The following is a 23546-nucleotide window of genomic DNA, read 5'->3' on the forward strand; positions in this document are numbered from 1 at the left end:
CTTTCACCAGTTTTTGGTGCATTTTCCTCCCCTTGGTTTGTGTAGGCCACTCACAATTTTACACACACATCTGGCACTGCACAGAAAAGCAAACTTCAACAAGGAGCACCTGAATACACATAGCCAACTACAAGCTGAGATCTGGGGAGCAGCAGGTGCCCCATGTCTGTGGCTTTGTCTACTTGAGTTTGCTCATAAGACACATAATTTCATAGGGAAACTGCAGCCCCCAGCTTTAGGTTTAGGTCTGCTCTCTGCTGGGCCAGGGAAGCCAATCTCCAGCTCAGAGATAGAGTTCTTTCCCTTCTGCCCAGAGAGGCACGGTCCCCTCTGGCACACTTCAGGCAGCTCTATTCCAGCCAGAAGCTGCTCACACAGGAGGGCTGAGCTGGCAGAAAGTTTAGTCTATGTGTCACTGAGTTCAGCCCCAGAGAGACAAACACCCAAATGATCTGTGTTACTATATACAGTGAAGTAAGAGCAGCTTCTCTTTCACTAATAAGCGGAATTTAAGATCTGAAATATGGAGCGTGCTTAGGATGCCCCCGTGCTCACTTTACCTTCTGCTCCAGGAGGGCCCGGCGCAGGGACACCCTCTGCTCAAGATCACGCAGCTCCCGATCATGCTGGGCTTCTGCCTGCATCTTGATTTTACTCTGATATGCATTCAGCAGCTCCAATTCTTGCTGCAGCTGCATCTTCAGAACCTGGCACTCTGCTTCCTGTGCCTCATCCAAACGCAGCTGGGAAAGACAGACAATGGAGACGTTTCACCATGGGGTAACCACCGCTGACACTCCAGGGGAGGATCACGGGGAGGGGGAGAATGGGTTGGGACATTGTTTTCTTAGCAATACAATTGGTCTCTATTGTACTTCACTTCGCTGAACAGAGGACCTATAGTGACAAAGACTGGTGACAGTGAGCCCACAGCACTGATGCAAGTGATGCTGATGAGCAGTGGCGCCTCAGGAACCACGATCCACACTGCAGAGACCAGACTGCTGGAGGTGCAAACATCCTCAGCTCTCCTTTTGCTAGAGGCAAAGAGAAGCTCTCTTGCTCTATTCAACTGGATTAACCAATTACCTCTACCCAGGAGACTTAAGTCCACAGTCCTGCCAATGCAGGACTTTGGGCACAAGGATATAATGAAATAAACCTAAAAGCAATATGATACTGAACTTTTAACCTTCCCATCATAAATGAAGCCAGCTACCCTGCCTCACAGCGTTAAATTTGTGCAAAAAGTGATGTGAGCAGGATGCAATATGCAAGAATTGCAAAGGAAAGTGCACATTTAGCTGTAGCAAGGATTTGAAGCATTGCTCATGTGGTCACTCCTTAAAGAAGGAATCTCTTAAAGAAGGAATCACAAAACTTTCACAACACTTTGACCTCAGGTTTACAGTCAAAACTGTGGACTCCTCCATGACTCAATGAGCATCTTCTACCAGTGGCACATGCTTGGGTTGGTATCATCAACAAATCAAAATCTAAATGAGTTAAGACAGCCAGTTGCACACTATGTAATGATGCTCTAACAGGGATGCTTATGTTGCCACATTTCATGCAAAAGCAGTCCTCTGGCCACACAGATGCATCACTTTGCATCTCTGCAACAGCAGCTTCAGCTTCAGCCTGCCTGGAGGGGGTGGTGTGTCCTTCCTCTGGGTTTGAACTCTGCTTTCTAATCACAGAGGAAGGACTGTGCAGGGAATGGCATGTGCAGCGAGGAAGCAGAAAGCCTGCTGTCAGGATACAGAGCGGTTAAAATGCAAACATCCCTCTTTGGCTGAGGAACCCTGGGTCCCTCAGAGGCGACTCACAGCTTGTGTAGAGAGCATTTCATTAATGCTGTGATCATACTGCTCAGCCAGGATAGCCAGCTTCCGGGTCTGCTCCTCCTTGAGCCGTTTGAGGACAGCTTTATGTTCACTCTTTGGCGTGGTCTCCAGCAGATGGTTTCTCAGTGCTTTGTACTGTCTGGTTTGGATCTTGCATGTATCCTGAAACTGCTTCTTTATCTGTAGTTCTTTTGACTGGAAAGATGGAGGGGACACAAAGAAAAAACCAGCATGTTTCAAATGAGCAAAATATCCATTCAAATGGATATTTAGGATTACATTAAGGATATGAGTTCAAGAATCCACAAATGTATATTAACATCTACAGTGCAAGGAGGGAAGCAAAATACACAAGAGGCAATGACTACTGCTGCAGCTGCTTTGACACTGCTACTGTGCGAAACAATTACAATACAGACACTTTTATAACAAAGCTCCAGCCTAAATACAGCTGTCTCTGCACAAAGAGCCTCACATTTGTCACTGGACTGGATCCAGTCCTGGGTGTTGCTTTTCAAGAAAAGTTCTTGAGGGACAGGACTAATATTTATTAGCACCAAAAGCCATACTTACACAACTGTGCTTGTATGGCACATATATATGAACAGTACTTAATGTTATGAAAAGAAGCAGATCTGGTGCATGGGAAAGGATTGGAAAAAAGAACAACGCTTTTTCCATTGAGGGTTTGGTGAATATAAGATGTATTCTAACCCTTGATATTATGAGCCTGGTTTTCACAGAGAAACCCAAGCAAGACTAGGTGCTTGTACACCACAAAACAGTAGTATTGTGCTGGTCTAACAAACAAAACAATTCCTCAGTATCACTGGAGGCTTACTGGAGATGGAGGTTTCCTCCCTTTGCACTGGCTAACATCTCTGTATTGTTTAGAGATATAGCTGTGATTGCACAAAGGGCTGGAAGATACCAGTCCTGGAAAAGGTATTGGGATCCAGTTTTGCTGTATGACCTCGATGAATTTGTTTTTTTTTTCTTTTACCTGTCTTCAGAGAAACTTGTGAGGGTTAACATCTACTAAGTGTTTCAAGATACTGAAAAGGAGGGTGTTCTGGAGTTCTCTGTATCTTTCTATGGGATGGCTGGCAGGGATACTTCCAATAAAGCAAAACCCAGAAGTGATAAGTGACGATGGTTAACTGCGAGATTAACATGGTCAAGTTCATCATGGTAAGAATAAATAAATAAACACAAATCACTAAAATCAGACATGAGAGTCTTCTCATTGTTAAGCATCATGCCAAATACTGAAGCACTAGAGGCAAAAACAGAGCACAGGACAAGATTCCTGTTGGAGTAAGTTGGAGGAGCTCTGGGATCTGAACCAGTGAGGCAGATCTCTGTGCATGGCCACATCAGCCCCTCCATTGCCTACTCCTGGCACTAACTCAGGGCTCAGCTGGGCAAGGGCTGCACAGCACCTGCAGCCACCTCAAAAGGTGCAGTGGGATCAAACATCACAGCCAGCCCAAGCACGCTTTGCTGCATAAAACAGCAACATTTTGCTAACCTGATGCAGAGAACAGGACAAAGATGGGTTTAATTGAAATAAAAACATGTATCATGAAGAGGAATGCATCACTTTTAACCTTTCTAAATTTCACAGAAAGTTATTTCCTTCCAGGAAACCTTTAAGGTTGTTTCTCGCTGCCCTTAAGGGAAGTGTCAGGAGGTTACACATTCCCATCAGAGACCTGGTCATAGCAAAACACACTATCAACCTATTTTGTCTTAATTTTCTGTGAAGTCTTGCTTGGACACCAGACTGTTTACAGCCTCCCAGTCCAGAGGCTTTAACAACAGGAAACAGAAGGGAGGGGTAAGATTTCCAGTCAGACTTCTGACAAGATCATTTTGACCTAGTATTGTGAAATACCAGCAAGACGGTATTTGCATCACAATTAACACACTCGAAATAATAACAGCCGTTTTCACTGAAGGGTGAATTCTAGTTATGGGTCCTTCTGGTGCTGTCATAGAACAGACACTGACCGTTAAAAACCTGCTTCCAGGACAAAGGGCCTCACTAAATAACAAAGGGAAAGCCTGAAATGTGCCCTTGAGGGAAAACTGTTGCTGGGGAGAGAAACTGAACAAATGGTCAAATTATCTATTCAATTAAGAATACTCGCCTGCATTAGTCAGAAGCAGGAGAAGGAGTTAATGCTAGAGAACAGCCTCGATAAAGAGGGGATTGTGTTACAAACCCAACGGTTGTCCACAGGCTGCACTGTTAGCACTGCATGTATGCAAAGGTGCAAGATTGACAGCTCAAGCCTGAAATCCTTCACTAATCACAGAACAGCCATGCAAAGCAAAGTGCAAGATTTCCATGCTCCCTGCAAAACACTCCAGCCCTGTCCTCCCTGGAAAAGGGAAGGGGCTGGAGAGTCTGCAGAGGTGAGAGGGCAGCCAAGCCCCTGCAGCACAGAAGTACCACAGATCCTGGCAGCAGCCAGGGAAGGAGAATGGACATGCTGCCCACTCGTGTTTGCATCACATCACCTTGGGGAGGCAGAACTCATTCATGCTAATCTCAGAAGGATCAACCTAATACAGCTGCTTCAGTTTTATTCAGCTCAGAGTGCAGCACAGCTTCCCTGTGAAGTCATCTGCTATTTATACACTATATCCTTGGAGATTCTCAACAGTCATCAGATGGTCCCTTGTTCTCACAAGCCAGGTTCTCACTATTTAATATTATTCTAATATTGACAAATCAGGTACAATTTTTTTCTTTTCTGAAGTTCTGTTTTCACGTTGGTTATTTTCTCTGTAAGAAGATAACTTGCAGGTGGTGAAAACTAAGTCAGATGGAAAATACCATGAAGAGCAAAGATGTAGAATAACAAAGAAACCCCATGCTCAGTATGCCATACACTCGTTTTGTTACTGGCACAGCTGAACACTGGGTGGAGAGGAGTCTGCCTCCTCAAAGGAAATGTACCAGGCAGCTTTGTGAAAGGCTTTATACTCCGTTCTCAGACACTTCAGAATAGACCACTGGACTTCTTCGGATGAAGCGAAGGCTTAAATGAAAACACTGAAAGCCTCAATCACAGAGGCCCCATAATTCTGGTCAGCCACCACAGCTACAAGGGCAGCATGAGAAACCCAGGAGAGACACACAGCAAAGGTCAGTGCCAGGAACTTCCTGAGGACATTGCACTTGGCTGGTGTCTCTCTCTTCCCCGCTCCCCACTTACCACCACACCAGCTTTAACATAAAAACACTAACCAGGTGAGTTAGCCAAGACTTAGAGTGCAGTTCATTTTGATGCACACAGCAACACAAAGCTTTTAGGTTTTGTTTTTAAATTACACTGCTTCATTACAGAAATACTGATTTTATTTTTCTATATGGGGGAGAGAAGGATCAGAAAATGGTGTAGGAGGGGGGGAAAAAAGTGTAGTGCAAACAATAAATGTATTTTAAACAACACCAGAGAGGAGAGGACACGGCTGAGAAGAGCTTTTCAAAGAAAAGGAAGGACTAGTGCTGCTGTGGCCTTCCTGCAATACTCTGTAACTCTGATCACCAAAGCTATGGTACTCCTCAAGTCAATGAGCTTCCAATCACCTTGGCCCTGCCTACACTGCAAACAGGCTGTAATGGACCACTTTTCCATGGACCACTTTTCCACTACCACCAGCTTGCACCAGAGCTCCTACATCCCTTAGTACCTTTGGGGTGCCTACATCCCTTAGTACCTTTGGGGTGCCTACATCCCTTAGTACCTTTGGGGTGCCTACATCCCTTAGTACCTTCAGGCTCTTGGGCTGCTGCCGGACCTCCATGACGTGCTTGCGCCGCAGCTCCCGCTCCCGGCGCTTGTTGTACTCCAGCTGGTTGGTGAGCTCGGTCTGGTGCTGGAGCCGGATCAGCTCGCAGCGCATCTTCTGGATGGTGCTGAGATGGCGGAACTCCAGCTCCTGCATGGACTCGTGCTGACGCAGCAGCATGGCGTGCTCCAGGTCCTTCTGTGTCTGCCTTTTGTTTAGCTCCTAGCAGGAGGACAGAGGGAATTATTAGGTTCTTTGTACTTACTTGGATTTCCGTTGACAAAGTGACATTTCACTTTGTTTGCAAGATATTTCTCTTTTTCCAGGCATCTGAGGACAGACCACAAAGTTTCTTGGTCTTATCAGCAGCAGACAGCAATGCCACCGGTAATTTTTCCTTCCTTGTTTCACTTTTCTTCTTCCTGTTCTAGATGCTCAGCAGGATTCACAGTAAGCATTTTCTGTTAACTGTCGTGTCTGATGACTTTTTGGACCTAGCAATTCTTCTGCAGAAGGGCATTAACCTGTACATTGGATGCCACAGGGATTACCAGATGGCACTGCAAATCATCCAACCACTGTTCAATCAAAACACTTTAGATGTGGTAACAAACACCTCTGTTTGATTTGAGTTGGATTGCAGGTACTCCTGTGAGATGCACTTCACACAGGTGCATCCAGGTCTCATCTCTGCCTGTTCCCTTACCTCGCGAACCAGGTCCTGCTCCAGGTTATGGCGGCCCAGGAGCATCCGTCTCTTGAAGCGGCGACACTCCAGCTCCAAGTACTGCCTCTGACGCCTCAGTAAGTTGGCCTCTTCTTCTGCCTGGAAATGTTGGATGTTCTCCTTCTGCTTGGAAAGCCACTCCTGCTTCTCCTTCTTTGGAGTGCTCTGGTTTTCATTCAGCTCCTGATAACCGCAAAGTAATTAATCGTGGAATAATTACATTGAGTTCCCTGGCCATGAACTGGACAGACCTGACTAATAAACTACTGAACTATATTCTAGCCTCTCTTCTCAAGGTTGGTGCCATCTCAGCCTCTTCAAAATGCATCACATCACATAAGAATCACTAAGGAGATACCAGGAGACAAATCACAGAGAAGCAGATTTAACTACAGCTTTTTTTTTGCACTGGCCAAAATACTGATTTGTGTCCAGAGTTTCCAGACCTATATATTAGCTGAAAATGTCAAAATGAGGGGTTGCCACTGAAAACACTTGGAGGTACTGCCACACTGCCTGGCAAACATTAATACAGGCTCCCAAAGGACTGGCAGAAGGAAAGCATTGACATCCTGTTGTTCAAACAGAACTCCAGCCACATGAAGCGCATCAGAATTTTGTGTCTTGCTTGATCAGAGCACATACCCTTTTAGAGTAACTCATCAAGGCAGAGCTGCTCAGTGAGATGCCATAACTCACAAAAACAATGTAAAGAAGTTCACAGGTAAAACCTGGAGTTTCCACATTTGTACTACACAGCTTAAAGTATCTTTGGCAAAAGACTCTGCTTGCTTGAATTGCAGACTAGGGATGCCCATGCAGTAATTAAGACTTGTGATACATTTTAACTGAAGTATGAGACAGAACTCCTCTGTATTTCATCAGTGTTTCTAGGTGCTCTGTGATGTACTACCCACTTAGAAAAAGATTCTATGTTATTATAAAGAACCCACACTACTGTAGTTTTTTGTTGTTTTTGTTAGATCTTTCTTGGCTCTGCTGCTCTTTAGCCCTTTTTTCTCCTGGGAAATATCTATGTTTGGGAATATTTCCCTTTGGAGCAAGTTCCAGAGTTGTGTCACACAAGTTGATGGTTAAGCATTAAATAGTTCTTTCTAATAATTATTTATAATGTTTACGGTTTCAGTCACTCCACAAAAAGAATCAGGAAGTTTGATTCTACAGTTTCTCTGCATTTTGCAGAGATCTCAAGTTTCACTAAAATGCAATGATTATTAAATAATTACACAGCTTTCTCCATTAAAATTAATAGTGCTTTACAGGTATTTTCCTTACAAAAAATGCAGATCATCTTTACTGCTCTGTTCTCTTGCTCCTTTACAGGAATATCATTAAGTGATAAGAAACTTCACTAACTGCTGCAGGGAATAGCCAATACCTGTAACAACAATGTATGAGAATAATCTTCATGACCTTTCATAAACTACCTTTTTTCATTCCTTAGGATTACCGAATTTGCATGTTTCTGTCTAAAAATCAGTATTAACCAATGGAGAGGTTTGTACTTTCACAAGACAAAGAGTACCAATAACTAACTAAATAAATTCTCTTACTCAAAGGTCAAAGTTATGAAGCAAATAGAGTGCACACAGGACTCTGCTCATGAAATGCAGAGCCCACTGCAATCCTGTGGAAGATCTGTGGTGCACAGCGTCACTTATTTTCCCATGTTCACCCCTCTCACACCATATCACACATTTCTCATTGGAGATGAGTTACCTCTTTCAGCTGCTCTTTACGGAGTTTATATTCTCTCTTCTGGGACTCCAGGAAACTGTTCAATTCTTTTTTCTGTTGGGCCTGAATATGCTGTTGAAACTTCTTTTCTTCATTTGCCATCACTTTAGCCTACAGCAAATCCAGCAGCAAGTCAGAGTCCCGATGGATTACAGCTTATGTCCAATTTCAGCCTCAAGGCCCAGAACTCATGGTAGTCACCACAATATTCACCATGCCTCTGGACAAGTCCAAGTCAGAGGAGCTTGTCCTCAGTCTCTCCTCATTCCTCATCCCATCAAGGCACCCAACAGAGTCCTCCTCCAGTACCACATTCCCTCAGCCCAGCTGTTCAGCTAATCTTGCCTAATGTAGTCAAAACCTTATGATAAACTATATCCTCAGCCTTTCGCTGAGAGATCAGAGATGAACAAAAACCAATAATAATTGCTGTAGGCAGCACCACTTCATTATCAATTATTTAAAAGCACAGCTCCCCCATATCCATACACAACTAGACAGTGAACATTTAAGTGTAGCTGGCACATTTCTCTGCAGGCTAATTTTCCTCCACAACACTCAATGGCAGGCAATTATTGACAGCACAGACATGGCAAGAGAGAGGAAAACCCTCACAGTGTTTTTTCTGGGGTCAGAATTCTAACATTCAGCGTAACCCACTGCCGTGAAGGACATACCTTTCCTCTAGTTACATAACCCCTTAGTGTAAGAAGGTGATGTATTAACCTTTTTCTAATTAGCAATTTGCTTGGCTCCTGAAAACAAGACATCTCGGAGTCGACACTGTCATCTCTGCATCAGTGAGGGGAACTGGACAATTTAATGTAAGTAGCAAACATGGGTTGGTCTGATAAACCATAACCTCCTACCTCTTTTTCCATGGCTGCTTGATGCTTTTTAATTAGCTTTTCCATTTCTGCAGCAAAATTGTTACGCTGTGTTTCAAGATCTTTGTCCAACCTGAGGCGGTGCTCGTCCATCTCTGCCTTCAGTTTATTCTCTAATGCCATCAGTTGCTTCTGGTGCTGCCTTCTCATACGTTTATAGCCAGACATCTGCTCTCGGAGCTCTGAGTCTTGCTCATGCTCCTGCATTTGCCTTGTCACCTAGGAAGATAACCACATTGGGCCAGGGGAAGTTAATGCTGCTTAATCTGCTTTTCAGCAATCTTCAAACCACAAAAGAAAGCGATTCAGTTAAGAAATATGATTTTGTTGTAAAGAAAAGCACACATCCTAATGGCAGCAGAGCAGATTAAAAACTCAATTCTACTATAAGAGATAAGCTTACATGGGCTTCAGTAAAAAACAGTACAATTGTTATAAAGCTGGTACTAAATAATGGCCTTTTAGCCTAATACAATGAGGGTGGATACATATACACACACACACAAAAATATTCATAATATGCATATGAAAATAAAAACCAGCTTATTATTATAAATGGTTTCATATATTCTACGAGCCACATTGGATTTGAGACTATTTAATATACACAAATTACATTTGCCCAGGTGTCTCACTGAAGCTTTTATTAACTGACGCTGTATTATTTCAGTGACAGTATCTCAGTCAATGAGGATAGCTCATATTCTGGTGATATTCTGAAAGCTCTGAGAAGTTGCACAGAGCTGTGTTCAAAGCACCCCCTCCTGCAGAGCTCTCCCCACACCAACCCTTCACGTACCAGCGACGCTGTGCGTATGGTAGCAAAGTGCTCTCGGTTGCGATAATGAGACTTGTGGCGAGATACTTGGGGAGGAGACTGGGGTTCTGATGCCCTTGTCCGAGGATCTGACTCCTCTCTGTAGTTCTCTTCCTCCTTATCAGCAAATATTAATGTCAGAGAATAAAAAGAAACTGTGTTACTAAAGATTTTTAATTTTGGTCTTTTTATTTAAAAGGAAGAAAAAAGCATTTTATATTCATCAGCCCTGAGAAGGTATACACTGCAAAAGGGGTTCTGATCTACAACCTTTGCTTTCAGAAATTTCATCATGAATTTTTATTACTAAGAGGAAGACTACTAATTAAAGCGGAAAATGAGAAAAAAAAAAAATTAAAACTGAAAGCTGAGTTCAACAGTTTACTTCAACAAAACATAAAAGCTATGAGATTTTATCAAGTCTGAAAGACAAAAACAGCATCTTTGTAGCTCTGAAAGACAGAGGAAGATTTTCATTACACCCACTGCAGAAATACCTCAAAGCAAATTTTAAAATTTGTCATGGTGTATTCCACATTCTTATTTTGAGTTTGTCATTCATTACAGAGCGATTACTAGTTAGATATGATACACTAATTAACTCCCTGAGGAAATACCTGTGTCTTTGTTGCATATCTGGGCAAAGAACAAGAGACATTCTAGCCACGCCTATCATTAGCCATGGAAATGGCAGTGCTTTGAGCAAATGAGTGATAACTCCTCCATGGCAAGAGCAGTCCAGCTCAGAGGGCACTCCCCAGCCCACCCTTCATCTGGCAGAGGGAAAGCAGGGAAGCGGTTTCTGCTGCATTTTTTTTCCCCTACACTTTATTCATTAACAAAATATTCAAACCAAAGTGCTAGGAAGCTGGGTGCTGCAGAACTGATTTCAGCTTCTAGGTCCTGACTTTAAGAATTGTCTAACAAGGAGGTAAAAAGGGGAACTCACACATCCTGTTGTCTCACAAGGCAGTGCTATATGCATGTTAAGGACATCCACCGAACAAACCTATTTACAACCTCCCATTACAGCTCCTCCTGATAAAGCAAACTGCTTTTTAAACAATTCCATTAGTAAAATAATTTTTAGTGAATTAATAAAAATGAACTATCTTCACAGCCATTTTCCCAAGTCTCCAGTGCATACTCATATATATATTTGGGACACAATAATATAAACTGCAGGTAATGACTAGGCGAATGGGAACAGCTGACTTCATGCCAACCAAATTCTCTCCCTCTTTACACCTTCAAAGTTTAAAGCTCTCCAGTAAGAATCCAGTGCTTACCGGCTTTAAATGAATGACAGAGCTATTTGACATCACGGTGTGGTCCCCCTCCATCATATCCAGCTCGCTCTTATCATCCGAGGCATCTGGAAGACTGTTAACACTACTGCTTTGGCTACTGGCACTGATAGACATACTAGGAATGGACTGATTACTTCCAACACTGTTCACTGTTCCCGTCCTGCCCACACCATGATCTTGTTCCTAGGAGAAAGGAAGTAGAAATAAAATTCAAACCCATTGCAGTGGTACCTGCGGACACTACCAAATGGAATGCTCACACTATTTCTCTCTAAAGGCATCCACCCACCACGTCATGGCACTTTCCACCCTTCAGGTATTGCCATGAAACATTTTCCTTGTGGGATGCTGGGGAGAGAAAGAGTCAGGCTTGTCAAGATTAACTGGCTGATGTCAGATTCTTTTCAACAGCGAGCCTGTTAACAAGCTGAACTCTATCATGTATCAGCCACAGCGCGTCACCAGAAGCTGCTGTGATATCAGCATCACCTGAGTGCTCAGCTGGGACCCTGCACCTTGCAGGTTCCTTTCAGTACATGAGAACTGGAACTGAGAGTCTCCATCTCTGAATGGTGACTGCAGCACTCAACCCATAAAAGAGAAATCCATTTCCCTGATGACCTGTTTTTCTTTTCTCCATCTTCTATTTTTTTTTTTTTTTTAAATAAATCAAGTTAAATAAATCTCTATGCCTTAGTTTAGAACAACATTCTCAGTACATATGGTCAAAACAGAGGTCAACTGCAGTTGCTAAAGAGTCCTCATGAAGCCTCATAAACAGGCAAAGAAAGCGAGGATTTACAGGACTGGAAGCTGACTGTTCAAGCATGAACAAATGGCACAGCTTCTTGTCAGCACTAGGCATCCACCCTGTTTGTCCTCGTTTGTGCCTTGAGGTAGCTTTATTCCAAGCACAAAGAGGGAGACAGTGTTTACAGCCAGGTGTGTAAACAGCCTCCCTTCGTTTCAGCAATATCTGAATTGTGGTTATTTAAATGACAGTCTCATGGTTTTCTCTGGTTCAGTGACAAAATCCAGCATTTCTCTCACCTCCTCCTCCTCCTGTGTTTCCACTGCAGGGCCATTGTGGGCCTCCTGGAAGAGGAGCTTCTTCATTTTACGATACTGCAGGTTGTCCAGTTCTCTCACGGCATCCTTTGTTCTCTGAATCAGGTCTATTAACACGGTTTCGGGTCGCTCTCGAAGAACAAACATGTGCTGCAGAACACACAGTGAGTGGCCTCTCATACCTCAAATGCACATGCTTTGAGGACACAGTGATGAGCTCTAGTTGGGTTTATTAGCCCTCTTCCTTGCACAGGAGGAGAGCACCTTCACAGCTAACATTGGCATTATTTTTAGACTTCACAATTCAGACAGATTTCAGAATGATTGTACCACAAAAAAAAAGGTGTAGAAACCCAAAAATGGCATTTTACATGACATGAAAACTTGCTCACTCTAAACTTAGACTTCAGAGACATTACCTACTGTGGTTTAGTGAGGGAAGAGCAACAAATACCAAATAAAATCTAAAGGTGTTAGACTGGCTAGTATCTTTAACCAAATGTTAATTAACTCATCAGCTAACTCTCAGTGTATAAAACCCTTTTCCTTCTTTAGAAAAGCTTGGAAATCAAATATTCATCATATAGCTCTGAGTCATAAAATAGTCTGTGAACCCTAGAGCCTGGTCCTGGAACAGTTCCCTATGTTCTGCTCTTCTCTTGGAGATATTCACCACATTTTCTGCAATGGTGGCTACATTTTGCCAATAGGTAAAGCAAGAACTGTCTATGTATGTCAGAAGCAGCTTTTGCAGTCTCCAGATGCAATGTGCTGTGCAAGCATGAGTCATTATTAACATCACCACTACTTTCATTTTGTTGCTTTGGAGAACTGCAATGCTGTTTCCAACATGGCACATTCCCTACCTGTCCCTGTAAAGTGGCATGAAGTGTTTCAGACTATAGTTATGGAAGGAATATGTTCCCAAATGTATTATTTCCATCAATGTGCTCTTTAATTGCAGCACATTGCTCAAAATAAAACCAATCTGTAGAATTCTGAAATGGCAGGACTACACACCCACACCGAAACCTTTCCTGGATAATTGCATTTCCTTTCTGAATAGACAGTTTTCAAAGAGGCACAAGTCCTCAGAGCCATTTTTAGGTAAAAACATGCAAAAAAGGTGCTGATAAAACCTTCATAAATAGCATCCATTTCCCTGCAATGCCAAAAATTTGGAAAAACACTGTTTAGCAGAAACAGGGCCAGCATAAAAAGAAACCCAAAATGTCAAAAGCACTATAAAGAGAATGACAAGTTAGCAAAATTCTGAATGCCACCTGATGCCACAAAGGAAATCCATCAAAGTCACACAAAAAAGCATCTCCAACACCCAACTTCTTTGTGAGTTCTGCTCACATGTCAGCTTTTTGCAACAATCTACCCCACTGGCTTTTCTCCAGACTACAGTGAGCAAAGCCAAGTACCTGCAGCATGCAGGAGCACAAATGAAGAATTAAAAAAGAAGCTAAGAAATAAAACAAGAGAAAGCCTGCAGAATGCTGAGGCTTTTTCATGCCAAGGAAAAATACAGGGAGGAAAAACTGCTTTCTTTTGCCCCCTTTTCCCCAACAGTGGATTTCAGGCACTGTGTAAAGCACACTGGAACATAGAGGGAAGTAACAAAAGGTATTTGTTAGCTAATGCATGGCAGCTCTGTCAGGATTAATTATAATCACTGGAATGATTGAGTTTACAAACTAAAACTCTCGACAAGTCAAGGTGGTCATCCAGTGTAACTTAATGGAGTGACCTTTTATGATGAGAACTCTGAGGCTGGTTTGGAAAGTCACCTGGGGAACACTCTGAGACACTGCAGACAGGCAGTAAAGCCAGGGCTGCCAGCTCAGTACACCCCACAGCACTCGCAGTTCAAATATTTTTGAGCATCATTAACCATAACCTTGTACAGTAGGTGAGACAGATCATCATCACAGGGCACAGCCCCTTTTAATACCACATGGAAAACAGATAGGATAAGCAAGCCAACCTTCAGAAGCTCCTCTGATGTAGGCCTGTCTTGAGGAATTTTCTGGAGGCAAGAATCTACGAAGTTTCGAAAATAATCAGACCTGTGTCAAGGAGAGGAAAAAAAATCCACCTAAGTTAACGACCCAGTTTAATTTATTAAGGAGTCAAGATCCTCACATCCGCATGCTTGTAGCTCCTAGGCCAAGTACTATGTTTCAATAAACCATAATTAGGAAGTTTTTAACTTTTGAAATTAGTTTACTGCATTTGCTGTTTTCAAAAGACAGTTGTGAGGCTGAGAGGTGCAAAATGTTACTACTGTGCTTTATTCCGCTGAAGTTTATGCAACAGACACTTGCCACACACAAGCTGTGTCTTCATCTTGCAAAGCAATACTTCAACAAAACAGGATTTAGAAACTGACAGTGTGGTTTGTGATAAAAAAAACACTAAAACCCACAGTTTTGGCTAGCTTGGGAGCTTCAAAAGTTTACTGACCTATGAATGGAATTTTTTATAGGATCTTAAGTTCTTCCAGCAGCCTGTCCTGTTCCTACTACACTAAAGAGTCTCAAACGTATATTTAGTAATTGGTCAATTTTGTGTACAAAATGTATAGTGAATCTAATGAGAACCTTCCAACTCACATCCTCCCAACAGGACTCCAGCCATTTTAAGAACCCAGTATGACAAAGAACTCCATTTACAGCCATTCCCTACAACATTCCTCCCTCAGCAATACTCACCATTCATTAGACTGTAGTGTAGGGGATTCATTCTGCGCTATGTGATATAAGGCACTCATTGCGTTCATGTTAAACAAAGGAGGCTTCCTTTCCGCTGCACACAAGAGAAAAGAAGTTTTTATATAGGGAGATAGTCTCATGTTGTTGCTCTTTTCTTTTTTTTTTTTTTTTTACAGTTTACATCCCTTTAAAAAGAAAACCACATCAGCAAAATCCCTATGGCCTGAACATGGATCCCCAAACCAACCCTACCCTGCAATCAGACAGATATGTTGGCATACGTCCTGTGCAATTGCAGAAGATGAAAGCCCTTTGAAGATCAAATGCCTTGTCCTCTCAAGCTTTTAAATTACGTGGTTTATCATAGATGAGTTCTCTGACTCATTGTAATGTACTAAAATAGGAGTAAGTTAACAGTAAGCTCTATACTGGCTGTTTAGCCACTAAGCTTTCTTGGTTTCATACACCCCCCCTTTTGTTTTTTTTAAACTACAGTTGCTAAAAAGCTAAGAAATATTTATTTCTAGCAGGACAGCAGTGATGAACAAGAAGCTGGTTACAAGAACCATCAAATCACACTTAACTGACTAAGCACATAGGCAGGAAGTCAGCAAGAGGCCAACTCTTTATACTATTTTGAGAGTTGCCTTCTCTTTGGCTCTTCCCTCTTTCAAGTTTGTGTTACTCTTATAGACTGACACAGCATGAAAGCTTAATGAGGAAGGAGATGATCTCATTGTAACAACAAAATTGAAGCTTCATCAGAATGTTTATGGGGCAAACTTTGCAAAGCTAAGGCTCGCCATAGACGTTCTAGAGAAGCTGGTCAGGCCATGAGGATGCTCTTACACTACTGAAATGCAACAGAAAACTTTCCATCCTCAAAAAAAAAATAAACAAGGAAAAAAATAATGCCACTTTTCTTATTCTGCTCCTCAGTTCTGAGTTGAACAGTAGCACTGAACTGTGGATCAGAGATCATGGTTCACTCATGGCTATGGCAGGATGCACTAAGTGCTACAAATTCCTCAGAATGGGTAAATTGAGGACTTAAGTCTTTCCTCAAATTCAGCACTTTACGTCTTCTAATCTGTCAGTTGCTGCTATCAAGAGTCAGAGATTATTCATTAAACTATTTTAACTGACTGTTCTCTCTACTTTTTTTCCTCTTAGCTCACCTGAATAAAACAGAAATCTTAGGAAACCCTGAAACTGAGCACTCAATAAGACCATTTCTAAGACTAAGTGATAATTTAGAGAATTCTACCAGACATCTCATTTCCCTGCTGTCTTCCCATGCTTACTCAAAGCAACACAAATGAGCCAGGCACAGGGACCCAGCCTACACTGCTCTGCTGTCCTGACCTAGTCTCACCTCCCACCACGCCAGCAGCCATAGACGAAGCCCAACACACTTCATCCTGCAAGAACGCAGTGTGCAGGACTCCCAGGGGTGTGGTGGCCATGAGCTCACTGCATTCCTGGAGCCCTGCAGCCAGCCAAGTCTCCTTACTCCACTCAGAGCAGGATTCTGTCATGACAGTCACACCCCTTCAACTTGCTTTATATTGGCAACCAAAAAAAGAACAACAACAACAACAAAAAAATCTCTGCTCTGAAGAAAGAATCTATTTCGTGTTCTGAAAGAAAATGAAGTTGACAGTTTGGAATGCCAGACAGCATTTTTAGCTAAACTGTGCAGTTCACATAGATTAGTGTGTTCCTGAGAGCTCTCACTGCCTGGCTGGGCTGCTCCTCCATGGAGGTCAGGTTGGAGCACGAGCAATCAGATCTGACAAGGATGGGAGGACAGCCTCAGGTGCATGGGAGCAGTGGTGTGCAAGGTGTGCTTCAACAAAGGCATTTTTTTTCCAAGAAAATACAACATATTAAATTTAAACAGAATGCCATACTAACAATGTCCCTTTAAACTCACATCCTGCTTTAAAGGGTCTGTTATAATGGCAATACCATAATTTCTTTAGGCTTTGAGTTTCAGGTTACCACTTCAAAATTGGATTATTTTGTATCTTTTCATTTCAGGAAAAACTAAACCTATTCAGAAGAACACAGCTTTGAAGTTGTTCACTTCTCCAGAACTTAATCACTTCAGAATTTGTTAATGTATGTTAAATTTTCACAGAAACAGTATCAACTTATAGCACTAAATATATCTCCACATTGGTACCTTTCCTGATTCACTTCTACAGCTGTTCAGCAATTGACTGTTTTTCAGTTCAGAAGTTAACTGCCTCTCCCACAGAATGTGAACACCCCTAGTGATATCACTTGGCTACTCTGTCTATATAACTCTTCAGATAATGGAAAGGCCAGTTCCATAAACACCAAACTGGAGACTTGGTCTTGAATTCTAGAAAGCACATTTCACTCTTTTCTCTAAAACTCATGGCCCAGAAAGGGAACACAAATATTTCGCACTGTGATTCAGCTAAGTTCTAGGTATTAAATAACTACATTTTAATTTTTTTAAAGGAAGTAACTTACCTAACTCAATACAGGTAATTCCAAGAGACCAAACATCTACTTTGCCATCATACTGCCCTTCATCCATGGCTAAAATCACTTCTGGGGCCATCCTAAGGAAAGAAATTGGTGCTCAAAGTAGGCAACGGAACACATTATCTTCATCAGTATGAAGTGGGCTGCTTTCATGATTTCAACTACCATAAACAAATCATTCCCCAAGCTATCAGACATGACCATGGGACACTGGGAACAAAGATCCAGCGCCTACACTAGTGCAGGCCTGCAGATGCTGTGTGATGCTCTCCTGTGCTTTACCCAGCTCTCCATTTATGTGTATCACTGCCCAGCTCTCCATTTATGAGTATCACAACCTTCTCACCCTCCCACATTTCCAATAGTTTAGCTGGCTGACCAGCTCTGGTGAAATAATTATAACATGCAGTTGAGTAAACACCACAGATTAGGTGTAAGAGATCAAAAGCATACAAGGGATCTGCAAAGGGGTTGGTTCAGTGAACCTGGCTTTCCTATGAAAGAAAAAACACTTCAGTTATTTCAACAACCAGACACGGTGAGAATACATGAATTGTTTAAACCACTGGGGGGAGTGATTAAAATATATTACAGATGATTCAATCCCACCTCTACCACTTTATGTCAGTCCAAGTAGAACAGCAATATATTTTTATTAATTTTTGTGAACTACAACACAGGGATACACAATTTCTTGGAACTCAGAGCCTACTTACTATTTAAACTTTTTTTTCTAACAAAGTACATTTTATCACCACCACAACTGGAAGATTACAAAACCAGCTCCAATAAACCCAAGTATATTAAACAGCCAATACATGATCCTTTCACTTCACAAAGCCAGCAATAACTAGAACTCCTGGCTTACCAATATGGCGTCCCCACAAATGAGTTGGCAGGAGATGCTATGGAAGCAGACCCAAAGTCAGCAAGTTTCACCTGTCCTGGCTCTGTCAGCAGGATGTTCCCTGCCTTGATATCTCTGGTGATAAAATAAAAGTGTCAGTATTACTCCTCTCCAAAGAAGAAAACACTCTATTGGACAGACTATGAAACACACCAATATTCACATGTTCAAGCTGCAAAATATTCACATTTCCTCCAAACACAAATTCTTTAACCATTAGGTTTATTGCTTAAAGTGGCCCATGATTTTGGATTCTTTTGTCTTACATGTTAGTCTTAATGTCTGCCTTAAAAATTAACTTTAAATGGCACAACAGGATAAGCATCACATACAGTCCAGCAAAACCTTCTGAATCAAGTATATCCTTTATCAAAGTTTTTTTAAAGGACTTAAGAATGTAACTATTCAAATTCTTCATCCTACTGTAATGCAGAAGCTACTTAAAACACTAAGAATATTTGCATCCCAAACTTACTGTGTGCTTCTCAACATGTGTGTTTGTGTAAAACTGATTTTTCAAGAATTAGTGCTCTCCTTGCCCCAGCATTCTTGGCCTTTCAGTTCCTGCAAACTCTTTGGGTGCACTTGCTCTTCACTACTTAAGGGACAATCAGCACTGAAAAGCTTAGCAGATTTGAAGGAATTCTGCAGAAATTATGGACACCAGCTATAAGAGACAGTGCATGTGCAGATACAGAGCTTGCTAGTGTTTAGACTACTATAAATCACTTGTTTGGGAGCATATGGATACTGTGAAAAGAAAATCCCTGCTTACCATGTTGAATTTGGGATGGAGGGGATACAATCAACAAAACAAATTACGTATGTGTATGAGACAGCAAAAGTATAACCACTTACCTATGGATCATATTGTGAGAATGCAAGTATGCTAATCCCTGGAGAGCACCATGGGTAATTGCTGCTATTTCCACTTCTTGCAATGGCTTTTTATGAACTTAAGGAAAGAATTTATGTGAAATTCAATATTACAGAAAACAATACAGTTTGCAGCATGCAAGCCAGTACTGTTAACAATGTAAACAGAAACTAAAAATCCATTTTCACTAGGTTCAGTATGTGAAGCAAATGTAAAAATAGTTCAGAGTACATTCTATAATCAGATGTAATCTTCTAACTGTAGCAGCTATTTACTACCAAAGAGACTACTCTCCAACCATAAACTACATTCTTGTTAGTTATGTGACCATTCTCCCAAGCAACAATTTGAGACTCAGTATCCAGTTTTTCCTTAATGAAGTGAAACCCCAAACCCCAGAAATTTACAGCAATTCACACACAAAGAAATTGTAGCAACACAGACAAAATTCTGGCAGATAACCTTTTGGTCCTGAAATGCATCTGGCAAGGAAAGGAACAACCTACTGGCTATACATAATCTCTTCAAAGAAAGTTCACTATAAGAAGCCTGATAGGAAATGGACCATTTAATGAAAGACCTTGCAAAGTACAACCCTAACACTGCTGTAGTGCTATTCTAGTCAACAGGTCTACAGCTGTTAGTAAGCATTAGGGTCAACAGCAAGGGTTTTCAGAAGTAAATCTTGAACTGTCATGGCAGGAGAACCTAAAACTCAGGAGCAAACAAATAGCCAACTGATAACTATAAAATAATATGAACCAAGGAGAAACTACACACCTGGGAAAGCAAATTTTACAGAAAAATCACTACAACTATCAAGAATTTGACAAACTGTGCCTATTTATCCACACTCTGGCCCCAAACAAAACTATGAACTCAAGGAAAATTCTGTGATGCTGTAACCTCCTAGTTCACTACTCTGACTTTCCATCAAATAAACATGTGTGACTTACTTACCTTCTAGTAAGTCTGATGCTGATCCTAAACAATATTCCATAACAAGCTGTTAGAGGAAGGAATCAAAGTAGTTAGAAAATCTGTAATAGTAAATATCTGTTTCCTAGACTTGTATAGAGAAATCTAAATCCTGGAGCATACAGTGCAGGCTGCCATAACAAAGCAAGTACTGCTTGTACCATAAACTCCATCTCAGCACTGTCACACTGACCCCTCTCACATGTACAGCTCTAACTGGAATTAGGCATAACCTTCCTGTGTAAGACACCAAGCAACACCACTCGTAAGGAAGGCCAAAGCACATTCATAACCAGTTAGGTATTGTATTACATATCGTATTTTATATGCACATACTTAACAGGAATGTTAAACTGCACTTAACAAGCTTATCAGAGTATTAAAGGGCTATTTAGGGATTTACTTAAGATTCTGTCCCAGTCAGATTTCAAAAAGAGAAACTAAAACTTTGCCCTACAGATTTATTGAAGCCAATTCACAAAACAGTACTTAAACTATTAGTCCAATAATATGATTTCTTTAGTACATTGCACTACAGAACTTTATTAGTGATGGGTGCACAATATTTCAAATACTCAGCTTATCAAGCTAAATACACTAGAACAGCAACACTTAATATAATCAAGAGAAAATTTCCTTAAATCTTGGTTCCAGAAAGTACTTTCAGTTTGCTGAGCACCTGTAATGCCCTTGGCTATGCTCATCTCAGTCTGTGCAACACCAGTGCTCAGGTGCCTGCCAAAATCCAGCTGCAGAGATTTCAAAGCACCTTTAACCAAGGCAAGAGGAGAGCAGAGCAGCAGATGCTTACCCATGCTGTATGCTCCCGCAGATAGCAGCCTTTGTATTCTATACTGTTAGGGTGTTTTATTCTTTGGAGGAACTTGACTTCCTTAATAATATCCTGCCATTTCTGTAGGGAATAAAAAGAATAGAAAGACTTTATAAAACTGTTACCTTTTGGTTTTTTGGTTGTTGTTATTATGTCATTTAATTATTTTAAGAGGCAAAACTATCTCAAGGTTCAAATTAAAATAAGTTTGTATCAACACTATGATTTTCACAGATTAACTCCTCAGCAGACCTACAAAATAAGTTGCTGATCAATTAGGCTGTATGCAAGGATCTCTCATCAATGCAATGCTTTATATGTGTGCATAGGATATACTGGTAATATCTGAGCAAGTCCTCAAAAAAGAAGTGATGCTCTATTAAGGGATACCAATTCTGTTATCAAATCAAACATACACCCCAACCTGAAAGAGATGTGGGTGATAAGCATCCTTCAGCAGGATCAGCTGCCTCTCTTAACTCTTGTTACTATAAAGACCTAGCCCTACTAGTCACTATAGCTCCCTTTATCAGCTGCCAACTATCTGACTACATTCTTGATAATGTTTCTCTATTACTAGTTTAATCTTTACAAGGGCCAATTTAAAATGAGTTATCTACTAGATAAAGGAATGGTTTTTCTGGAGAAAAAAAATATAAACAGATAAAACAAAGCCAGGTTTATAAAAAGGGGAGCTCTGCTAGTGCAGAAGACACCAAAATGTCAAGTTCCAATGTGTGCCTAGACACTGACATTGCTTGCCTTGGAGACCTCCAAGTCCCCCACCATGTGCTGCACATCCACAATTCAGGCAGGAAAGGCAAAAGTCTGAGAGTGCAACAGCAGAACTACAACTACCAGCAAGTACCTTCAAAACCAAATGCAGCTGAAACCATTTAAGTATGGATCCATCAACATAAGAGTGTTGATACTACAAATGTTTTTGAGCAAGAGTATCAGTTTTGAAGTTAACCAGAGGGAAAAAAGCCTCACCCAGCACCAAAAGGCTCAAAAGCTGTTTTCCAGATCCTGTTAATCTCTCAGCACACTCTTCCTCATGTGCTGATATGTGGGTATTATTCACAGAGGGGCAGAGGGCCCATCTACCCTAAAGCTCTGGAAAAAAATGTGCAAACCCCAAATCCTCCTCAATAAAAATTTTAGGGTTAGAGAAACACACAAAACCAGGGAACACAGAAGCCCACAACCAAGGCAGCTGATTGACTACGTTAAGCATTTCTCAACACTAGAAATGCTATAGAATGACAGCTATAACATGAACCCTCTCACTGATACTGGAGTGACTTAGTTGCCTTCTACCTTCAGCCTCAAAGACCTTGAGGTACTAAGCAATAAAAGCCAAACCAAGAAAGCACCATGCTGAATTTCTACACTGGGAAGAGAGAAGTGATGTATTAGTCACGAAGCATTTATGATTTCCTGCATTAATGAAACCCTCCAAGATCACATTAAGAGCACAGTACTACATTTTTCAAAAGTTTTAAACTTATTTTTAGTATAAAATATGACCTTATTTGAGAGAATAATTGTTCCCAACAATGATAAAATTTTATCATGAAACCAAAGTAAATACAAATGACACCAGAATGCCCTTTATCAATTTTCTTTCCATAGGCTAGATCATAACTCCAGTGAACTTCCAAACAAAACAAATACGAACATAAAATAGAAAATGCTTTAATCCTAGTCTTATTACTTTCTTCAAAATAAAGAAACATAGGCATTGAAGACAAACAGAAGCTATTTCTGAAGCATGCACAGTTTGTTTCATTCATGTGAATGGAGTATTTATAGCTCACAGTAATTAAAACAGTAGGACAAGTAGCAAGTACAAATTATTCTTTCATCAGTACACAGTTAAACAAGTCACTGCAGTGACAAAACAGAAACAGGCATGGCAAATTTAACTCTGAAGCTAGAATTCAGGACTGCTGGAGAGACAGTGCCACCTCTACCTCCTACACAGACATACACACACAGAGAGGAAGGAATAGTTCAGCTCCTTGGAGTGCAGATGATCAATACACAAAAGGCAGGCACAGAAAGAAATGAGCTGTTAGTTGAACTCATCAGAGCAAGACTGCTGCTAAGATTGGAATATAGAGAATGGAGGGAGGGAACCACAAATGCTTTGGACAACATGCTTACAATAAATACTTATGTTGAAAAATCATGCCATGATTTGATAGGTGCTGTTTACCAGAAATAATACCAAATCAGCTGCTCATGTCATCTCAGGCTTTTCAATAATCTGCATTAACACTTAAACATTTCAAGTATAAAATCAACTCTCTCTGCCAGATGGAAAGGAGATGTCTCCAGAGAAAGGAGACATATCTGGAGTGGCCATGAAAACACTTTAAAGTCTAAATCTCAGAGGCCCACTTCTACAGACCCCTCTGCAAAGACTGCCTTAACCCCTGGCTCAGGCAATTCCTCTGGAAGTATGCTGCTGTTCAGATTTTCACACTCA

The 23546-nt window shown here is 41.3% G+C and overlaps 1 protein-coding gene across 1 annotated transcript in view; it reads right to left on the bottom strand.

The window, feature by feature from the left end:
- TAOK1 (TAO kinase 1) overlaps positions 1–23546 on the bottom strand; it is a 68766-nt gene that overhangs the window by 11126 nt on the left and 34094 nt on the right. The window contains exons 4-19 of the mRNA XM_058854508.1: positions 21032–21133; positions 20203–20248; positions 19224–19320; positions 18327–18440; positions 17444–17535; positions 14939–15032; positions 14212–14293; positions 12201–12368; positions 11130–11333; positions 9823–9957; positions 9006–9242; positions 8119–8247; positions 6358–6561; positions 5634–5873; positions 1830–2042; positions 561–743 (exon numbers count right to left, since the gene is read on the bottom strand). Of these exons, the coding sequence (XP_058710491.1) occupies positions 561–743; positions 1830–2042; positions 5634–5873; positions 6358–6561; positions 8119–8247; positions 9006–9242; positions 9823–9957; positions 11130–11333; positions 12201–12368; positions 14212–14293; positions 14939–15032; positions 17444–17535; positions 18327–18440; positions 19224–19320; positions 20203–20248; positions 21032–21133 (2340 nt within the window). The remainder of the gene's footprint in view (positions 1–560; positions 744–1829; positions 2043–5633; positions 5874–6357; positions 6562–8118; positions 8248–9005; positions 9243–9822; positions 9958–11129; positions 11334–12200; positions 12369–14211; positions 14294–14938; positions 15033–17443; positions 17536–18326; positions 18441–19223; positions 19321–20202; positions 20249–21031; positions 21134–23546) is intronic.

The sequence above is a fragment of the Poecile atricapillus genome, chromosome 21 (genome assembly GCF_030490865.1).
Source record: "Poecile atricapillus isolate bPoeAtr1 chromosome 21, bPoeAtr1.hap1, whole genome shotgun sequence".
Lineage (NCBI taxonomy): Eukaryota > Metazoa > Chordata > Aves > Passeriformes > Paridae > Poecile > Poecile atricapillus.